The 21941-nt window shown below is 39.7% G+C and overlaps 1 protein-coding gene across 5 annotated transcripts in view; it reads right to left on the bottom strand.

Annotated features, from left to right (window-relative positions):
- eml5 (EMAP like 5) overlaps nucleotides 1-21941 on the bottom strand; it is a 182682-nt gene that overhangs the window by 101724 nt on the left and 59017 nt on the right. For all 5 annotated transcript variants that reach the window (XR_009067090.1, XM_057858649.1, XM_057858650.1 and 2 more), the window contains exon 5: nucleotides 2379-2564. Coding sequence is in view for 4 of the 5 variants with exons in the window: in XM_057858649.1 (XP_057714632.1) it covers nucleotides 2379-2564 (186 nt within the window). In the remaining variant the exon portion in view is untranslated. The remainder of the gene's footprint in view (nucleotides 1-2378; nucleotides 2565-21941) is intronic.

Here is a 21941-nt window from a genome sequence, read left to right as displayed (position 1 = left end):
TTTACATCTGTATTTTGGATCATTGTCTTGTTGCAGCATCTATCCTCTTTTTAGCTTCAACTGTCTGACAGACGGCCTCAGGTTTTTGCAAGTTGTCCAGGCCCTGAGGCACCATGCTTCACAGTGCAGATGAGGTGTTGATGTTGGTGAGCTGTTCCATTTTTCTCCACACATGACGTTGTGCGTTACTCCCAAACAATTCAACTTTGGTTTCATCAGTCCACAAAATATTTTGCCAAAACTTCTTTGAATTGTCCAAGTGCCTTTTTGCGAACATTAAACGAGCAACGGTGTTTTTTTTTTGTAGACAGCAGTGGCTTCCTCCGTGGAGTCCTCCCATCAACACCGTTCTTGGCCATAGTTTTACATATACTGTATTTTTCGGACTATAAGTCGCAGTTTTATTTTTTTTTCATAGTTTGGCTAGGGGTGTGACTTATACTGTGAAATTATTAACACATTATTATATAATTTCACATGTTATTTTGGTGTTTTAGAGTGACACTGATGGTTTGGTAAACTTGTTAGCATGTTCTTTATGCTATAATTATCTGAATAACTCTTAATAGCTATGTTACGTTAACATACCGGCCACGTTCGCATTTCGTTGTTCATGCATCATGTAACATTATCATACTGTACACTTATTCAGAATGTTGTTCTCTATTGTATTTTTTATTTTAAATTGCTTTTCAAGATGACATATCTGTTCTATGTGTTGGATTTTATCAAGTAAATTTCCCCCCAAAATGCGACATATGTTTTTTTCCTCTTCTTTGGGCATTTTATGACTGGTGCGACTAATACTCCGATAAATACGGTAGTTGATGTGTGCCAGTGATTTCTGTAAGTCTTTAACAGACAATCTAGGGTTCTTTTTTACCTCTCTGAGTATTCTGCGCTGAACTCCTTGGCATAGAAGCAACAGTGCCCAACTCTCTCCATTTGTAGACAACTTGTCTGACTGTTGATTGATAAACATCCACACTTTTAGAGATGCTTTTGTATCCTTTCCCAGCTTTATACAAATCAACAATCCTTGATCGGAGGTCTTCAGACAGCTCTTTTGACCGAGCCATGATGCACATCAGACAATGCTTCTCATCAAGATCATTCTTACCAGGTGTGTGTTTTAGAGTGGGGAGGGCAGCTTTAAGCCACTCCTCAGTGATTGGACACACACCTGACTTAAATTGTTTGGTAAAAATTGGTTTCAATTTCTCTTATTTTTCCCCCTCTGTCATTGTATTTCAACTTAATGATTGTATTTCAACTTAATGAATGTAATGTAATTCTGATTTAGGCCTGTGAAAACGACTTCAAAATGGACATTGACTTCACGGTTAAGTTCTTTATGGCGTGTCTTTGACCTGAATTGTCGCGTCCTCGCATACCATTTGTTCGTTTGCTGACGTCTCTGGTTAAAATTTCGGACGAGTATTTTTGAAGTATTTTGAAAAGAGAAAAGTTTCCGAGGAGGGTCAGGTAACAAAAAGACTATCATTGTTGTAGTGATGTAGACCATCACATTCCGAAATATTTAATTAGCAATATTTCAGAAATTGAGCCTCACGTTTCGAGGTGCCCATCAGTTCCGAAGGTATTTAGCCCTTACGTTCTGAGTTGTAGAAGTAACCAAATGGTTATGGCAAAGCTTTGGATTTTAATGTTGAGATAACGTTTTCAAAAACTGAATGAGCTAAGATCACAGTTAGAGACACAGATCAGAAAGGTTCATTAAGTCCAGGGACGGAGAAGTAAGAAAAACAGCAAACACGGAATCAAGCATGGACAGAAATGGCAAAGATCAAGCCCTGGCTGTAACACACAAATCAAGGTCATTATTAAGAACTGTGAAACTATTATTTTTATTTATCCATAATTGTATTGTTTTCACTTAAGTTACGGTGTTGAAAAAACTTCATTTTTTATAACTTGGTCTATTCATTATCCCCAAAAAATAAAAGATGGCGAATTTGCATTGAAGTAAGTTTTTTTTCATCTCATTTAAACATTTTTTTAAAATATCAGTTTGCACTAAGGACTAACTTTAAAACAATGGGGAGGACTGATGTACCCTTGCTTTAGCCAACTGTCGGCCATTGCGTTGACAGTGCTCATCTCAACAGTGAACTGTGAGAGATTTCTCTACAATGACCAGAGTAAGACGTTTGATCAATTGTACAATGTACAGAACTGTACAATGTATGTTAGAGATAGGGGAAACACTGCCTTTTCATAAAATTTTTCGTTCCTTGAAGCTTTTGTATCTCGAGGTCCCACTGAAGCCTTAAAATCGCTTGGCCCATCACTACTGGATGATTTTATTTACAATTGCGTATAGAAGCATTTATGTACTGTATATAGTTAAAACCTACCCCATGAGCCCCTTGCACCGTCCTCATTAGGTTGATCCCTTTCCACACGTAGATGTCACCGTTCAAGGCGCCGGAATATGTGACCTCATCCTTGGCGCATGCCAGGCAGAGGATGGTTTGGAGATCCCCAGTCTTGCCAAAAACTCCACGTTTGGGTGTGAGGGCATTACCGCATAAGCTCCAGAACTGCACACACAGACAGAAGAGTGAAAGAGCGTGGTGGTGGCGGCTAATAATCCTCGTGTAATCCTGTTGTGACACAGCAAGTGGACAATTACAGAGTGTTTTGATACAGTCATCAGACAATCAGTGTTGTATGCTTCAACTCGCACATTTCGACCATGTTGAAAGACACTAAAATCGGATACATATCCACAGTAGGGGCCGTTTCCGCCTGATCATCATGCACAGACACAGTTGCTGACGTGCGCGCACACCAGCATGCTCATTATTTATAAGCAAGGTCATTGCAATGCATGGGCACAGTCTTGTCTGAGAGTTAAATCCATCAAAGAGAGGTGAGAGAGAGGGAGGTGCCCCGTCTGCATAGAGATTAGATTGCCGTGAGCTTCTCGGATGCCGAGACACGACTGTCGGCACGAGAAAACCAGAGATGCGCCCGTCGCCGGCAGGCAGAGGGGGGAAAAAATTATTACATTGATCACTATGTTGTTGTATAAATAGTTTTAGCATTTAGCGATGCTGAAAAAGGTGACAAGTCTACAGTGGTATGAAAAAGTATCTGAAGCTTTTGGAATTTCTCACATTTCTGCAGCAAATCACCATCAAATTTGATCTGATCTTTGTCAAAATCACACAGATGAAAAAACAGTGTCTGCTTTAACAAAATCAACCAAACATTTATAGGTTTTCATATTTTAATGAGGATAACATGCAAACAATGACAGAAGGGGGAAAAATAAGTATGAACTATGGCATTTAATATTTTGTGCCCCCCCCCTGGCAGCAATAACTTAAACCAGACACTTCCTGTAGCTGCAGCTCAGTCTGGCACATCGATCAGGACTAATCTTGGCCCATTGTTCTCTACAAAACTGCTGCAATTCAGTCAGATTCCTGGGAAGTCTGGCATGAATCGCTGTCTTTAGGTCATGCCACAGCATCTCAATGGGGTTCAAGTCTGGACTTTGACTTGGCCACTCCAGAAGTGTATTTTGTTCTTCTGAAACCATTCTGAAGTTGATTTACTTCTGTGTATTGAATCATTGTCTTGTTGCTGCATCCATCCTCTTTTTAGCTTCAACTGTCTGACAGACGGCCTCGGGTTTTTTTTGCAAAACATCCTGATAAAATTATGAACTCATTCTTCCGTTAATGATTGCAAGTTGTCCGGGCCATAACGCAGCAAAACAGCCCCAAATGATGATGCTCCCTCCACCATGCTTCACGGTGGTGATGAGGTGTTGATGTTGGTGAGCTGTTCCATTTTTCCTCCACACATGACGTTTTGTATTACTCCCAAACAATTCAACTTTGGTTTCATCAGTCCACAAAATATTTAGCCAAAACTTCTGTGGAGTGTCCAAGTGCCTTTTTGCGAATATTAAACGAGCAACAATGTTTTTTTTTTCAGCAGTGGCTTCCTCCGTGGAGTCCTCCATGGAACACATGATTAGAGAAAGAGAGAGAGAGAGTTCACTGCTCCACTCAGGTTGGTTTGCTGAATCAATAAATTTCCGTGTAAGGTGATGCGGGATTTACTCGCGTCATTGCTTTCACGCATGTAGAGATATCCCGGGAATGATGTGGGTTGGACACTTTCACAGACCTTTCCCGTGTTGCCTATTGGGACTCTGTGCGGAGAGGACTGCTGGCACGATTTTATAACCTGAACATTACGTCATTTTTGGTCAGCATCGGCTGTCACAATGTTGGTAAAATTATGTTGTTGTTTTTTTTACAGAGCCATTTGTGGGAGCGCTCCCGACGTCGTAACTACGGCCAATTCAAGATCATCAAGACTGTATTCAAGCCCAGGCGATCCAATAGAAGGGTGCCGAGAGATATGAACTTACTGGGCACCTTTTGACACCTCTGCCGCCCTTATTTTGAAATCCCTTATGCTGTGCTGGTATTTGATACGATGGCTTCTAACTGCTGGAGAGCCAGCCTGAATGCTGCCGGGGGAAGGAAGAAGCCCGCTGGCTTCTATTTATTTTGTTGACTTATCGACTCTCTGCCGACCGCTTAGTTAAGTATTACTGATCCCCGTTGATGTACTGTCACGGACCCATTGTGTTATTTCCCCCTTTTTTATTTTTGTTTGTATTTGATAAACCCTTGAACGCTTCCCTCTGTTGTTTTGTGATTTGAGGTACAACCTTGTTTCCGCAGTAGCGGACCCTAATATCGGCAACAAAATAAACCACACATTTCCAAAAATGGATGATGGACTCTCTTCCTTGGCTCTACTTATGTTTTCAGTTTAATTTTGCTATTTCGAGTTTTCTATGTTGATAATTGCGATGTTTGTTTACCGCTGTTTGTCTTACTGCGACGAAAGAGAAAGTGACGATCAGCCCGTCATGATATTTACGTCATCAGCCATGGTGCTGTGACCTGGGATTTTAACGCTTGCTTTCACATAAGCCCCGTTCCGGGACTTTCTCGGGAATTATGCCAAGACGCGACCCGTGAAATGTCGCGTAATTTCCATGTCAGTCGACCGTGGAAACTGCTTTCACATAAAAGGGCTGGCCGTTTAAATCCCACGATTTTGCGTGGCGTTTCGGTGCGTGTGAAATGGGTTTTATATTGTTTGTATTTTTTGTTGATGAGACGTTACTACTTAGCACAGAGCGCTAAGCTAGTTGGCGTATATGTTAATCAGTGTCATACGTGTCCATTTGTATTGGGTTTTTGAGAAGCATATTAGCGCTTGTGTTATTGTTAGATAGCAAAGTTGTCTCATTTCTTTTTATAAAGAAACCAAACACACATAAACCCATTCGTATAACAGCTTTTAACACAAACTCTCATTCAAACTGTTAATTGTCATTCTAGAGCGTGCTTTGAAGTCAGGATTTGGATTGTCATCATCATTCGATTTTGTTGTTTACAGAAAATAAATGAGATTTTGACAAAATTTATAGCACTTTTTTTTTTTTTTTTTTTTTGAACGAACAGGACTTACGTCAGATTTGTTTATTGAAAAAATTCCCAAAAATTAAAAACTTTTATGTGCTTAAAACAGTACATTTGAAGACGACAGTTAAGCCAGGAAGCCGTAATAAAATATTTTTGAAGGAAACAGTCATCCATTTTATCTTCATTGTTACTTACAACATGCACAAAACAACTTCAAGTGATTGTGTGAAATTGTGAAGGTAATTGAAAAAAGTGACATTTAGCCTATTAATCGTTTCATGAACCATCCGATTAATCAATTATAAAAATATTCCTTAGTTGCAACTGAAGGAATTCGGCCCCCCGGCCAAACTGCCGGAACATAATGGCGTCCCGCTGGCATCGCTCCAGTAAGTCCACCGGCGAGGCCAAATCCCGCGCGTCCACTCAGGTGTTAAACCTTTGAACTGTCTCCATTTTGAACGGTTTAAAGAAGGCTCACCGAAAACAGGTTGACAATTTATTCGTCGACAATGGTCAAAAACCAGGCAAAAACAGACGACAGACGGCAAGGTCTGCAAAACAACGGATACAACGGAATGTCCCCGAGAAGCGACCGTTGTTCGCTAAAATGTTCAGTCTTTTGAAAGCTGCGGTGGAGTGGGCCGGGTGGAAGGCGTGCCTGGGTGTTGTCTTGGGATCCTCCCTCTGTGGCAAGTTTGGGCAGTCAAGTTCATGCGTCATCCTTCGTGGCCGGCACCGGCACATGTCTTGACGTCCAAGGCGCCGCGCTATCAAGTTGTTGTCTTGGTAGGACGGGAGCGTCCTGACCCCACCGGAGAACTAATGACATTTTTTCTAATAAGCTAGTCAACTTTACTGTGTCAAAGAGCATGGAGTGAAGTCTGCCTAAACTATGGTTAAATGCTTTACTATAATGAATGAGTTAGACTAATGCAAACAGTTATACAGTGTCTGTGAGAAAGGGAACTATTCCCTGCACAACATATTGGAGCGTGCCCCTGGGAATTTTTGCCCTACCAAAGAACCTTTCGTGGATTTGGCCATCTCAGAATCTGCTCTACTTCAGTCCAAAGAATAGGCAAGGCAAGATAAATTTATTTGTATAGCACAATTCAACACAAGGAAATTCAGACTGCTTTACATCACATGAAGATTCACAAACAGAGATTAAATTAAATTAGATTTAATCCAAAAGGTTCTTCCACACCAAACAAAAAATTTGGCAGTGTACAAGTTACTTTCGAAAAGAAAAGAGTTATAGTTGCCTCTCTGTAAAAGTAACTAATTACTGTACCAGTTCTTCAATTATGAAAGTAACTACTTTAAGTTACTTTATTTTACTTAAAAAAAATATATGTACTGACCAAGTCCTGTACCCAATCAAGCACTGGTTTGTCTTGACATGCACTCAGTGCCTTAGAACACTAATAACAAACATCGAGTCCCGTCTTAGATCCAAAAGATTTGTGCATTTTCAGGCAGCGACTAATAACTTAACATACCAAAAGACTCAAAAATCATATTCTCCACAGGAACATTACACTCAGGCATAATAAAAAACTGTTTTGCCTCCAAAGAAATGTTTTATGCTTCTATGTTGCTTTGACCACGGCGCCACGGTGTGGAACAGTTGTTTTCGTTAACGATGACGATAACGAAAATAGTTCAACAAACATTTTTTTCATGATGATGATGATGCGCTGATAACGTGTCTTGGGAGACTAAAACTTAACAAGACGGATGCAAGTTATCGTCTGACAACACGAAAAAGAGATGAAAATTCGCCATAGTTTCCGTCCTAAATTAACAATGTGTGATATTTCCTTATTGTACATAGTCCTTCTCAAAAAATGAACATATTGTTATAAAGTTCATTATTTTCTGTAATGTACTGATAAACATTAGACTTTCATATATTTTAGATTCAATACACACAACTAAAGTAGTTCAACCCTTTTATTGTTTTATTATTGATGTTTTGGGCAAAAAAGTCAAGAAAAAACAAAATTCCAAAATTCTATCTAAAAAAATTTGCATATTTCATCCGACCAATACAAAAAAAAGTGTTTTTCAATTTTAAAAAAAAGTCAACCTTGAATTCATTATATCAGCTATGCACTCAATACTTGGTCGGTAATCCTTTTGCAGAAATGACTGGAATGGAGGCAATCAGCCTGTGGCACTGCTGAGGTGTTATGGAGGCCCAGGATGCTTCGATAGCAGCCTTAAGCCCATCCACAGTGTTGGGTCTAGTGTCTCTCAACTTCCTCTTCACAATATCCCACAGATTCTCTATGGGGTATAGGTCAGGAGAGTTGGCAGGCCAATTGAGCACAGTAATGCCATGGTCAGTAAGCCATTTACCAGTGGTTTCGGCACTGTGAGCAGGTGCCAGGTCGTGCTGAAAAATGAAATCTTCATCTCCATAAAGCTTTTCAGCAGATGGAAGCATGAAGTGCTCCAAAATCTCCTGATAGCTAGCTGCAATGACCCTGCCCTTGATAAAACACAGTAGACCAACACCAGCAGCTGATATGGCACCCTAGATCATCACCGACTGTGGGTACTTGACACTGGACTTCAGGCATTTTGGCATTTCCTTCTCCACAGTCTTCCTCCAAAGTTTTAAAACTGTTTCATCATTTAAAGATCGGTTCAAGTCAACATTTTGCCGATTTAGGAGTATTTTGGATAAAAAGTTACTCAGGTTCGCTAGGAAGGTTCACTACAACAGAGTCTTTCTGAGACGTCTACTGCTTTAAGATGGCGGCTGTTTACTAAAGCTGCCGAGTCTGTCATTTCACATCTAGTTCTATATGCATGTGATATCTAGTGTAGTTCCAAGTGGGTGTAGATTGTAGGCTGTCGGCTAGTCAGGAAATATTGAAGCCTAGCCTAGCATCGCGTTTGCAACAGCATCACAACATTCTTCCCTCCTTCCCACTCCCGCTCTTCTCTCTCCGTGTCTCTGACTTTTCTCGCGTTATTCAACCAATGTAGTAACGCACATTGTCTCGTTGCCGAAACAAAATCCGGAGAGAAAAAAAAACGTAATGCACGAAAAACGTACAGATTTTGAATGTACGGCGTACACTTTTAAAAATCGGTGCTCTCTTGTACAAATTACGCCAAAACCGTACAACTTGACAGGTATGGATGAGTATGTGCAATCTGGGACAGTACTGTCAGTATAGTGAGATGTGTCATGTGCTGGTTTGGACATAGGTGAGATGTGGCTTTATTGTACCCCCGCATGCTACAAAGGCTGGAGGGATGGATGCAGCGTGACTGCACTGCCCTTCCTGCCCACAGCTGATAAGGCACCAGCAAATCCCTTTGCCATTTGAATTGCTTAGAGGAGACGAGAAGCCAAAGGGGGTTATGACGAGGCCAGCGGCAGGAGCAGAAAACTCAGTGGGGGAATCTGGTAAAGCGGAAAGGAGTGAGGGGGGGGGTCTCTTGGTGCGATGAAGCATTCAGAATTCTTTTCAAAAGAGCCAATGAGGCAAATTTTTTTGACAATTCCATGTTCTCAACTTGTGCACACAGTTTGGAGATGGCCCCTTTCCTGTTCCAACAAGACTGAGCACCAGTGGATAAATGTCATATGGGCATGACAGAGTTTGGCGTTGATGAACTTGACTGGCCTGCAAACCTAGGTGAACACCTTTGGGATAAATTAGAGAGCAGAATGAGAGCCAAGCCTTCTTATCCAACATCAGTGCACAATCTTACAAATAAGATATTACTTGACTGGCCCGCCTACAGTCCAGACCACTTTCCTAAATACATGAACGCAGACCAGTACCTCTAGCAACTGAAAACGTACATGAAGCGGTGAATGAGAAACAAATCTATCTTCTAAGCTTCATTTTTACGGGGAATGTGTTGCAGTCATCAAAGTTGAATTAGGTGGATGTGTTAAATTCAGAAGTTTGAATGTTAAACATCAAATATAAGTTCAACATACAGAGATACGAAAGCTTTGATACCTCCCCCAAAAATGTTGTCAAAGCTTTTTTCGCTTTTATATTTTGAAAAAGTATTCATCTTACGTAACATAATACATACTGTAATGTATCATTCCCGCTCACAGCAATGCAATAATGTAACTACATTTGACTACAAAAGCAAAAAAGCGCACACACTATGAGGGGCCGTACAAGACATTTTTCATTCTGGCCCTCTCACACACATACATTCTCCTTTCACATACATATATATTCACTCTCACACACATACATTCTCCTCTCACATGCATACATTCTCCTTTCACATCCATACATTTTTACTTTCACATTCATACATTTTCACTCTCACATTCATACATTTTTACTTTCACATTCATACATTTTCACTCTCACATTCATACATTTTTACTTTCACATTTATACATTTTCACTTTCACATTTATACATTTTCACTCTCACATTTATACATTTTCACTCTCACATTCATACATTTTTACTTTCACGTTTATTTTTCAAAGTACTTTTATTTTGAAATAATACATCAGAATTTTATCAGAGTACTTTAGTTCAATACTTGGGGTAGTCTAGTATACCCCAGAAGTGGAACCGTCCCGGGATATCAGCCAGATTTTTTAAAATCCATTTTTGAAATCAGGCGAAATGACAGCTAAAATAGGCAATTTTCAAAGTACTTTTATTTTGAAATGATACATCAGAATTTTATCAGTGTACTTTAGTTCGAGTCTTGGGGTCGTCTAGTATACCTCAGAAGTGGAACCGTCCCAGGATATCAACCAGATTTTTTTAAAAATCAATTTTTGAAATCGGGCGAAATGACAGCAAAAATGGGCAATTTTCAAAGTACTTTTATCTTGAAATGATACATCAGAATTTTATCAGAGTACTTTAGTTCGAGTCTTAGGGTCGTCTAGTATACCTCAGAAGTGGACCCGTCCCGGGATATCAGCCAGATATTTTTAAATTAAAATTTGAAATAAGGGTAAATGACAGAAATAACTAGCAATTTTCTAAGTAGTATTACTCGGAATTCCTAAATTATTTTTTATATCATAATACTTTAGTTTGGGTCTCGGGGTGCTCGAGTGCCTCTCTCAAGTGTACCCGTTTTTGCATGGCTTCCCGTTTTTTATTTATTCATATTTATTTTTTTCAATAAAGGGACTAGCGCTGTGAAGCCACCGGGGGACTTGCGCTGTGAAGCCACCGCGTTCCATCATGAAGCCAGCACGTTGCAGTACCATAATGCACATAATGCAAACAATGATCCAAATGAGGGGCGGCCAGCTTGACTTCATTTTTACGAGTGGAGGGTGGCTTGACCGCAGTAGTCCGGTGTTGTGCCGAAAAATAGCCGCCCCGCATAACCATCTACATAAACATCTTTGAACAGAACGTTTTCACGACCATATCCCAATGACAATCACACTGCTATGACATTTATTAGTTCAAGCAGAGTAAAATAATAAATATTCACGGCACAAGAAAATCGTTTACGTGTCCATCGATTGGTAAGAAAAAGCTGTTTGTAAAAGTTACGTGTGGGCGCTCAATAATAAAATAAATAAACAAATGAATAAAATAAAATAAAGAAATGAATAAAATAAAATAAACGCTCAAATAATGCGTTATAAACAAGTTTTCCCATCAGGGGGGACATTTCACGCGGGGCGGCTATTTTTCGGCACAACACCGGGAGCGGGTCATATTAGCTTCCGCTTGGACAGTTGAAGAGGTTCGAGAGTTGCTCGGTCTAAAAATGTCTCTCATTTCACTTTCAACTGCGTCATAATTAGCACTGTTGGGTGCAGTTGATTGTGTCCTTTGCCGCCGCTCGAGACAGGAAGCCAAAGAAGTTAGTTTCTGGGGTCGACAAAATGTTTTGCAAAAGTCCAACTGCTTGCTGAAGTGATTGTGCGTCCTCTTCCTTGTTATTTTATGAACAGTAACCCGCGTCAGGTTTTCAGCCAATCAGAGCTTACCAGTCAGAGCTAGCCAATCAGAGCTGGCTTCCGTTTCAACTAGACTCCCTCCGTTTACCCTATACTTTCACTCATACATACATACATTCTCTCACGTTCATACATACTTTCCTCACATACATATATATTCACTCTTATACACATATATTTTATTTATACAAACATACATTTCACAGACTAAAAATGTGTGAATGTGAGAGTAAACATGTATGAATATAAGAGTGAAAATGTATAAACGTGAGAGAGAAAATTTATAAACGTGAAAGTAAAAATGTATAAATGTGAAAGTAAAAATGTATGAATGTAGGAGTGAAAATGAATAAATGTAAAAGTAAAAATGTATGAATGTGAGAGTGAAAATGTATAAATAGGAAAGTAAAAATGTATGAATGTGAGAGTGAAAATGTATAAATGTAAAAGTAAAAATGTATGAATGTGAGAGTGAAAATGTATACATGGGAAAGTAAAAATGTATGAATGTGAGAGTGAAAATGTATAAATGTAAAAGTAAAAATGTATGAATGTGAGAGTGACAATGTATAAATGTGAAAGTAAAAATGTATAAATGTGAAAGTAAAAATGTATGAATGTGAGAGTGAAAATGTATGCATGTGAGAGTGAAAATGTATGAATGTGAGAGTGAAAATGTATAAATGTGAAAGTAAAAATGTATGAATGTGAGAGTGAAAATGTATGAATGTGAGAGTGAAAATGTATGAATGTGAAAGTAAAAATGTATGAATGTGAAAGTAAAAATGTATGGATGTGAAAGGAGAATGTATGCATGTGAGAGGAGAATGTATGTGTGTGAGAGTGAATATCTATGTATGTGAAAGGAGAATGTATGTGTGTGAGAGGGCCAGAATGAAAAATGTCTTGTACGGCCCCTCATAACACACACCATAATGCTTATATATACAGTATCATAGACTTCATAACCTATTGACATGACACGGGAAACGGGGCCGATTTGTACACTCAAAAAAATGACTCCAGTTGTAACGTTTACTAAAAGACAATGTGCATCTTCAGCAAGAACACATCATGTTTCTAAGGTGAGCATGATTAAATCATGCAGTCCATACATAAACGTGAACAATGAATGAGTAGCTAGATTATGTTGCATCAACATGGTCTAATGTTAACGTGCCTTTCCAACCAATTGCAATAGTCACGTCATTTCTCGCGAGATTTAAGAGTAGGGTTGTCAACTCCCTGAAAAAATAAGTGACACCTCATTGGTAGAGCCGGCCGGCCCAATAACCGTCACCATTTAATTATTATTTTGTTTGTGAAAAGTGATTTTTTTTTATTAGATGGGGATTTGCAAGGCACAGGCCCAGCTAGTAAAATTTCTCAACTTTATTTTTATTTCTTTCTTTCATAATCTTATTATCCACGTTTTTTTAGCGCACTGGAGACTCCAAACCGTTTGACCGACCGGCACAGTTTAAACATCAAAATGACCGGAATTCCATTCATTTTTAATGGCAAGCATTTTCCCTTCATTTTCAATGACAGGAAAACATAGGTGGTTGCGATTTTTGACCACTTACCATTACAGCCCATTGACATTGAACTGGCGCCTAAGTAAGTCAATACCACTGACAGCTATGTACGTCCATGCTATTGACTATCATGAATGTCGCTACTATTGATGCCAATGTACTGGATTCCACTGAGGCATATATACTGTAAATTGATGTCATTGACGGCTATTTACGTTAAAATTAGGGCTGTCAAACAATTAAAATTTTAAATCGAGTTAATCACAGCTTAGAAATTAATTCATCGTAATTAATCGCAATTCAAACCATCTCTAAAATATGCCATATTTCTCTGTAAATTATTGTTGGAATGGAAAGATGAGACATCCCCGGATATATACATTCAACATACTGTACATAAGTACTGTATTTGTTTATTATACCAGTAAATCCACAAGATGGCATTAACATTATTAACATTCTTTCTGTGAAAGAGATCCACGGATAGATTCTTAAAGGATAAATGTGAGTTTGTATATTGTGACTAAATATTGCCATCTAGTGTATTTGTTGAGCTTTCAGTAAATGATACTGTAGTGACGAAACTGTTCTGCCCAAATGCATGATGAGAAATGAAATCTCACAACCATGACTGTGTGTGGTGGCTGCAAATGCTATATCTTCTCTGCATTGTGTACAATGCAGGGTGTTAAGAAAAAGCTTGCTCGCTTCAATAGTAATAATTGTTGTGGGAGAGATGTCAAAGCTTTTGCCAAATAAAAGCACGGTCCAAATAAATGCTTGTATCCACTCCACTCACTTGTCACTGCCTCTTAGCTTTGTATACACATTGAACGGCGCCATTGTAGTCTGTTTGCGGCAATGCGTGAGTGGGTCGTTTCGGGCATGCATTAAATATTTTAACGTGATTGATTAAAAAAATTATTTACTGCCCGTTAACCCTATAAATTTGACAGCCCTAGTTTTTCTTTATGTTGGCTCAACATGTGTGCTTTATGTTAAAAGAACACAATTGCTAAATACTGAAGGAAAGCAATTTAATCAGGTGCAAATTATGTATTTCTTTAATGTCGGTTCAACATGTATTTTGGGGTGAACATGAGTGCCTTATGTTGGCTCAACAAGAGTGCGTTATGTTCGCGCAACATGAGTGCCTAATGTTGGCTAGACATGTGTGCTTTATGTTAAAAGAACACAATTGCTAAATGCTAAAGGAAAGCAGTATTACCAGGTGCAAATTCTTTCCATAATTTTTCTATGTCAGTTCAACACCCCATATAGGGGGCTTATTTTCAAAAACTTCAAATTCAAATATTTACAAAACCAAAGCTGCTACCGACCTAAAACCAAAACAGGCACCTACCTTAGCCATATATGAGTCTCCAGGAGCAGCGGCATAAAAAAATTAAAAGTCATTCCCTTATAAAATCCTGATTAATTATTTTTTGTATAAGTATAACACAACTTAAAATTGCTATAAAAGTCTCCTATTTCACACTAGATGCACAAAATTACCAAATGCAGAGATAATCACCTATATTTTCAGCATCAATAGCAATATTTAACATGTCATATAACTTTTTGACCAGAATAGCAACTTTTTTTTTTTTTACTGCAAGTTTTCAACAGCTAATACATCACTCAATTTAACATCAGAAACTTAATACTTGAGGAAAACATGCAGAATCAATTATAAATAATATGTAAATAGATTATTAATAAATTCTATATACAATCACAACTTATTATAGAATAGAATATCCTTTTATTATCATTACACACTATATACTGTTAGCGAATGAGGCTAGCGGCCGCCTGGCGTAATAGGAGCTTTTCTGGCAAAAATTCTCTTGAATAAATGCTTAAATCCCCGAATTCTTCATAGATATGAATGTAAAACAGTCTCGATTCTTGGTTAAAAGCAAATAAACCGTACAGTTAGCGTTTATTTTACGTATATTGACGAAGTACAATGCTACTATGTTAGCAAAAGAGGCTAGCGGCCGCCTGGCATAAAAGGAGCTTTTCTGGCAAAAATTCTTGTGAGTAAATGCTTAAATTCACGAATTCTTCATAGATATGAACGTAAAACAGTCTCAATTCTTGGTTAAAAGTAAACTATGAGGCTAGTCAGTTACGAAAATTATCCACCTCCATGTGTAAACAAAGAAGAAAATTCCTGCGAATAAATGCTTCAATCAAGCATGCATTGTACGATAAATATAATATTTACCTTGAATCCTCGGACAAATCACTCCTGAGACAATCCTTCCTGTTTGTATGCGGTACAGATTTCGTAGTTAAATCCAATGGTAAGTCAATCCAAGCTCAAATCCGACATGAGCGTGTACCGTCTTCGGCTATTACTAAATGAAGCTTGGCCCCCTCTGATAAGGCGTCGCGCAAAGAATGACGAAGTGACACGTCAATAGTAATGATGTCTATGTGTATATGAAACAAAGGAAGAATATAATTTACAAACAATGAGATGAAATGGCAAGCAACGAAGTTAGCTCGTCTTTTAACACTCCATGCTTGCTATGAGCTGGAGTAGTCATGTGATAACATCTGTAGAATGAGCCCAACAAACTAATAAATGTAAGTGCAACTAGGGGGTGGCGAAGCATTACAACTAAAGACAGACAGGACATGACAGCAAATTTAATGTGTTGTTTTAGTAGAGCTAAGAGGAATGAAAAATTTAGTGTGGTGTTTTAGTAGAGCTAAGAGGAATGCATTAGGCTATTTACATGTAAAATAACATGACTCATTATATGAAGAAATTATGATACGAAAGCCAGTCCGGAACTAATTCATCGTAATGTACCGCTGTATTTAGCAAGTCATTGCATTCTGTTTATCTATGTTTTACAAACTTCATTGGAATTGGTGTCCTTTCTGCGACCAAAATTGCACCTTGATAAAAAGTCAGAGAATAAAAGAGCATGGTCGCATCGGACTGGAGGAGAATCTACTTCATCAGCAGCCCCATCCTTTATCTGTCACACTATAGTTACCCTGAGCGGATGTCAGAGTGTTAACTGCTACGCTTGCAGAGGTCAGCAAAGATCGCTCTGAAAAAGTAGAGGAGCACTGCTGGAAGGCACTTTTCTCACAGTTCTTGTCCATCCAGATTGAGTCAAGCTCAATCCTGTGGCAATTCATCATAGCCATGAAAACATTTCATGTCCAAGACTGCATTTTTAATTCTTCTCTAAGAGTCTACGGCCGTCAAGTGGCAGCTAATCCCATGCAATTAGTTCATTTTGGGGCATTTCACACCATTTCCTGTTGATATTTCGTCACTCCCTTTTCCTTTTGAGGTGTTTAAGGGTCCCTTCCTGTTGATTTTGGGGCATTTACAGGTCACTTCCTCTCCAGTTTGGGTTACTGAAAAGGAAGTGACTCAAAATCAACAGGAGGTAATCTGTAAATGCCCTCAAATGAACAGGATGGGACCTGTAAATGCCTACAAAATACTGTGAATGCTCTTGTTTCATTCCATTAATGATGCTAGATGTCCAATACATCCATCCATCCATCCATCTTCTACCGCTTATCTGAAGCCTTTCCCTTGCCACATTGACTAGCTCTGATAGGGGGATCCTGAGCCGCTCCCAAGCCAGTGTCGAGATATGATCCCTCCACCTGGTCCAAGGCCAACCCCGAGATCTCCTCCAAGCTGGATATGTCAGGAACACCAGTCTAGGCAGGCGCCCTGGTGGCATCTGAACCAGATGCCCATACCACCTCAACTGACTCTTTCGTACGTGAAAGAGTTAAAAAAAGATAAAGTGACTGCAATACTGCTCCAGCTGCCCCGATTCCCTGTCAAATCTCAAGCTCAATTTTTCCCCTCACTTGTGAACAAGAACCTGAGATACTTGAACTCCTTCACTTGAGGCAGGTTCTCATTCCCTACCCGGAGAAGGCAATCCACCAGTTTCCTGCAGAGAACCATGGCCTCAAATTGGAGGTGCTGATCCTTATCCCCGCCACTTCACACTCGGCTGTAAACGAGTCCAGTGAGTGCTAAATGTCACAGGCTGATGATGCAGAGAGCAAAAAGCAGCTATATGCAATCCTCAGCCCACAAGACTGTAAAACCTCTCCGCTACGACTACGCCTCGATATGCTGTCTGTGAAAATCACGAACAGAATTGGTGACAAAACGCAAACCCTGGCATTGGCACCAATGTCCAATCCAGTCAAAAGAAATGGATCTCTAGTGCCGTCGATGACAGCCAGTGAGTTAACGTAGACACTATTCTAATAGAAGATTTTTGGAGATTTTATTTTAAACAGAGACACGGTTTTAAAACGATATAACAATTCTTGCATCTTGATAAATTTTTGGGCTTCAAAGTATTGCTATATATCACCTTTGCAATATATTGTCACACCCCTAATGTACACTATGAATGAGCTACAACGTGCCTGTCAGACAAAACAAACCCGCGGGCCGAATTGGTGGGTCACTAATGGCCATGACGTTTAACACCGCTGCATTAGGCCATGAAAATGAAAACAAACGTATGCATTGAAGCAGTCTTGTCAGTGGAAAAGACGTCAACTCCAAAAATTGACTTGTTTTGGCCCAACTAATGGATGAAAAGGGCTATTAGCTGTACGCGTGTAGACGTAAATGTGAACACGCTGTCCGCGGACCTGGTAGTTGTCACAGAGGTTGTTTCCCCCAGCCTACGAGTGAGTGGATTACTGCCACTAAATCTCCTGGATGCTCTGAGTGCTATAATCACTGGGCTAACGCAAGGCCGGGGAGCAGATGTCACATGGTCTGCAGGGTAAAGGCTGGGGAATTATGTGGGACAATTGCTGGATTGCCCTGCCGTCGGGAAACTCGTGTAGCGGGAGGGAGTGAGTGAAAGAACTAAGCAGCCATTGTGGAGGAGAGGGGGTTAGCCGGCGGAGGTTTCTGTGCCACAGCAGTTGTGGGCAGAGTTCAGTTCATACAACAGATGAGACATTAGGGAAGCGATAGATAATACAAGCAGTGGGCCAGACGCAAGATATTTATTGTCAGAGTGGAAATTTAGAGAAGCCTAGACTAGAGGAAAGCAGTGGAAACTTTAATACATTTTATTCTTTTAATTGCCTTTCTGCCAGAACCTAACCTGGCAAGACAGATTGATTGTTCCATATATCCACTATGAACATATTACACATACCATTCTGGGAAAGATCCAGTCCAAACTGGTTTCATGGGAGGAACCTTCCAAAAAGTATACGGCTGCTGTTTGGGCGATGGCTCTTTTCGTTACACTCAAGAAAACATATTTTCTAATCAAAAAAAGCTTTCCGTAATGTTCTTTGCTCCTCTTTTAATGAGGAAATGAAATGTATTTCTGACCAAACTTCAGAAATAGACCTACTAGGGATGTCCTGATCCGATCACATGACTGGAAATCGGGCCAATAGAGATTTTTCAGAGGATCGGAATGGAGTGAAAAGGACCGGCTTTTTAATTCATTAAAAAAAAAAATTTAAATGTTTTCTTTCCTTGGTCACCAGTGGAGCTGGTGTTTGGTACTTAACCCTATACACTCTGTGCTGTACAATCGAGGAGGCCGGCACCCCCTGGATTTCTGTGGGCCATATCGTCTGTTGTACTTGTCATAAAGACGTCATTTTTGGCCAGTTATATCGACAAACGACCAGATGGCAGTACTGTCACATCGCAACTAAACCAGGAGAAACCATCCAGTCCGAAAGAGGAGAGCACAAGTAGTAAATTATGCCAATTCTCCAGAAAGAGGGAACATATTCAGAGGAAGAGGAGTTGATCAACAAAGGCATTGATCCCCTCAAAGAATGTAATAAAATGAAAGAATGTTGACATTAATCATAAACCTCTCAAAGATTGAGTTAAATTATATTAGATTTGAGACCTCCAGACCTATCTTGAACGGAGTCACCCTCACTGCTGAATCAATAACATCTTGCATGATTGGTCAAACAAGAACAAAAAAATGTGTTTTTTCTATTCGTAAGCTTCTAAAATACATTAAAAAACTTCATTGATAGATTATGAGATTACATTATTATATTTTACTTTTATATGATAATCATATTATATTTTACTTTTATATGATAATCATGTGTGAATTTGAAAATACAGTGCGAAAATGGCTATTCTTAAACAATAGAATATATACAGTATTGTAGTGACCACTACCTCTTAACAGAATTCACCTAGGGAACTGGTGTGATGCATGATGTGTTCCAGGGGAAACTATATGTTGTCGCGCGCGTTTCCAGCACAGACACTAGAGAGTCACGGGCGGCCGAACACGGCAACACATCAAGTCAACGAGCTATCGAGGCTCAACATCATCCGCCTCAGTATTTTTTTTCTTCCACTTTTCAGATCGACCACCTGCCAGGGCCAAAAATCCATGCAGGGCGAGGGGGAAGGGTGAGAGGCATAAGGCATGCACAGACCTCTCTCAAATGTAGAAGATTGTTTCATTTCATTGAAATGAATAGAAAATGTTATTTTTCAAGTTTCATGACAATAATGTCTACTGTTTACAAACTACTGTCAAAAGTAGAGCTGGGAATCTTTGGGCACCTAACGATTCGATTACGATTACGATTCAGAGGCTCCGATTCGATTATAAAACTATTATTGATGCACCCCACTCCTTTTTTTATTATTATTTTTTTTTAAATTTGTTTTGTACATTAGTTCCAAAATTGTTCAAAAATCCTCTCAGGCTAAACCAAACTACTATTTCAGTATCAAGTTAACATATAGCAGTAAACAAATATACATACATAAATAAAAAACTCCAGTCCCCATTCTATATCAGCAGCTTTAAACTACTTTCAATTAATTTAATGTTGTGAATCAACCGTTAAAGTTGTTAAAATTGCTCCTGTTATTCCATAATTTCTCTTTTGTCTACTTTCAACATGTAAAAGTTTTAAAACTATTTTAAAGATAGATTCAAGTCAATATTTTACCGATTTAGGAGTATTTTAGATAAAAAGTTAATTAGGTTCGCTTGGAAGGTTCGCAACAACAGCCTTGCAGGGAAGTGTACTGCTTTAAGATGGCGGCCGTTACTAACGCCCGCATCTAGTTTTTTGGAGATGTGCTGGTAACGATACCGAAGCTATAATGCATCTAGTCCTATATAAATGATATCTACCGTACCATAATGTGGCTTGTAGCAGCTTTTCGGCAGCAGTCAGGTATGTTGTTGTTTTTTTTTTTATCTCGTGGCATGAGTTGAGCTAGAGCCGTGAGTTGAGCATTGGCGTTACCCGAGGGGCCGGGTAATGAGAAGCATGATGTTTAGCTACTCTCGCTCCGTCCCTAATTGCGTACCGAAGACCGCGCGGCGCGCTGAGTGTGTAGTACTTCTGCTTTACTTGGCATATTTCAATAATCGGAATTTGGATGTTTGTGAATCGTTCTCGAATCTTCCACGGCCGAATCGCGAATAATCTAAGAATCGGAAATTTTGCACACCTCTAGTCAAAAGTGCCATTTTTGCAATGTAAATTATTCCGTGCTCATTTGCTCAACCTCTTATCAACTACTTATCAGTTATCAAAACTTTACTGAGATTTATAATTTATCAGTAATCAAACAATGTGTGAGGCCTACCATGTTTGGCAATTGAAATTCTTCAAATTTAGTTGGTTGTGACATTTTAAAAAATGTACAATTTTGGAAAACTGTTCATGACATAATCCTTTTGATGATTTAGGAATACAAGCATGAACAAAAAGGCATGTTTAAATTTTTTTTATTAAACACTGGAAGTCCCGAGGGTTTTGGCTATAAAGAAAGACCAGGAAGGCGTTAAATGACCCTGATACAAAGCTGACTGCTTGGCTTTGGGGCAGTTTACATGGCGACTCTGCAACATGAAGACGCAATGACTGTGTTGCGGAGTGGCCTCGCGTTCGTATGGTGTCGGGGAAGACGGAGGGCGGAGACGCAAACCTTGGAATCCTGCCTCCAAAGTGGAAGAATTCGATTGCGGGGGCTTGAGGGGGGCTTGCTCCACATGCATATCAAAAGCTCCAGCGGCGCGGGACCACGCCGATAACGTCAGCACTCGTACACGCCACGTTGGGGGTGCACAGCGGTGCTACTAAACATTAAAAACAGCAAATATGGCGGAACGTCGGCTTTAATTTACTGTTTTTATCATATTTTTTATTTAAATAGGTTGAATGTTTACATTTTTGTGCCTTTTTGAACAAAAGAAAATGCCATTGCTTGGAGTGGGCGGGCATATTGTCTTCCGGGCTGAGGAGGTCAAAGTGCATCATTCGATGTCGCCTTGTAAATCTACACTGCCCCCTAGGGTCTGGCATGAATACTACATTGTTTTCATGCGGAATTGCGACATTGTTCGAATGGAGACGGAACCATATAAATGCAAACATGAAACTTTTCGTCTTCTCGGAGAGTCATCACGTAAACGGCCCCTTTGACAAACAATAGACCACTCAAATGAGCAATCAAGCAGAAAACCCCCTACACACCCCTGAGGAGTCGCTGCCTAGGTGTGAAGGGGGGTTTTCACTCTGGATAGCTGCAATTAGCATATTGAATATTTGCAAATCCAGGGCTCCCTTGGCTTTGTCAAACACGGAGGAACACGGAGATGGCCAGTCGCCGTGGTCTACAATATGATTGACATGGTAGCACTGAAAGCATATGCGTTGTATCAGTTATGCACCGGAACGCAAGAGAGACGGGTAGACTTCTTGGTGGGTCTCGCAAAGGAATTGGCTCACTGTCATGTAGGCGCAAAGAAGGCGCAGATGGAAAAATTGCTTCGGCAACAACCTCCAACCCCTAGCCCCAGGAAAAGGGCGAAGTCTCATATGTCACCACATAAAGAATGTTTTGTTTTATATTACACTGTCCCCTTGTACAGTAGGCAAACTGCAGCTTTTGGCATATGTAAAAGGCTTGTCTGCCCGATT

Source organism: Corythoichthys intestinalis, chromosome 15, assembly GCF_030265065.1.
Source record: "Corythoichthys intestinalis isolate RoL2023-P3 chromosome 15, ASM3026506v1, whole genome shotgun sequence".
Classification (NCBI taxonomy): Eukaryota; Metazoa; Chordata; class Actinopteri; order Syngnathiformes; family Syngnathidae; genus Corythoichthys; species Corythoichthys intestinalis.
This window is presented reverse-complemented; position numbering and strand designations above follow the sequence as displayed.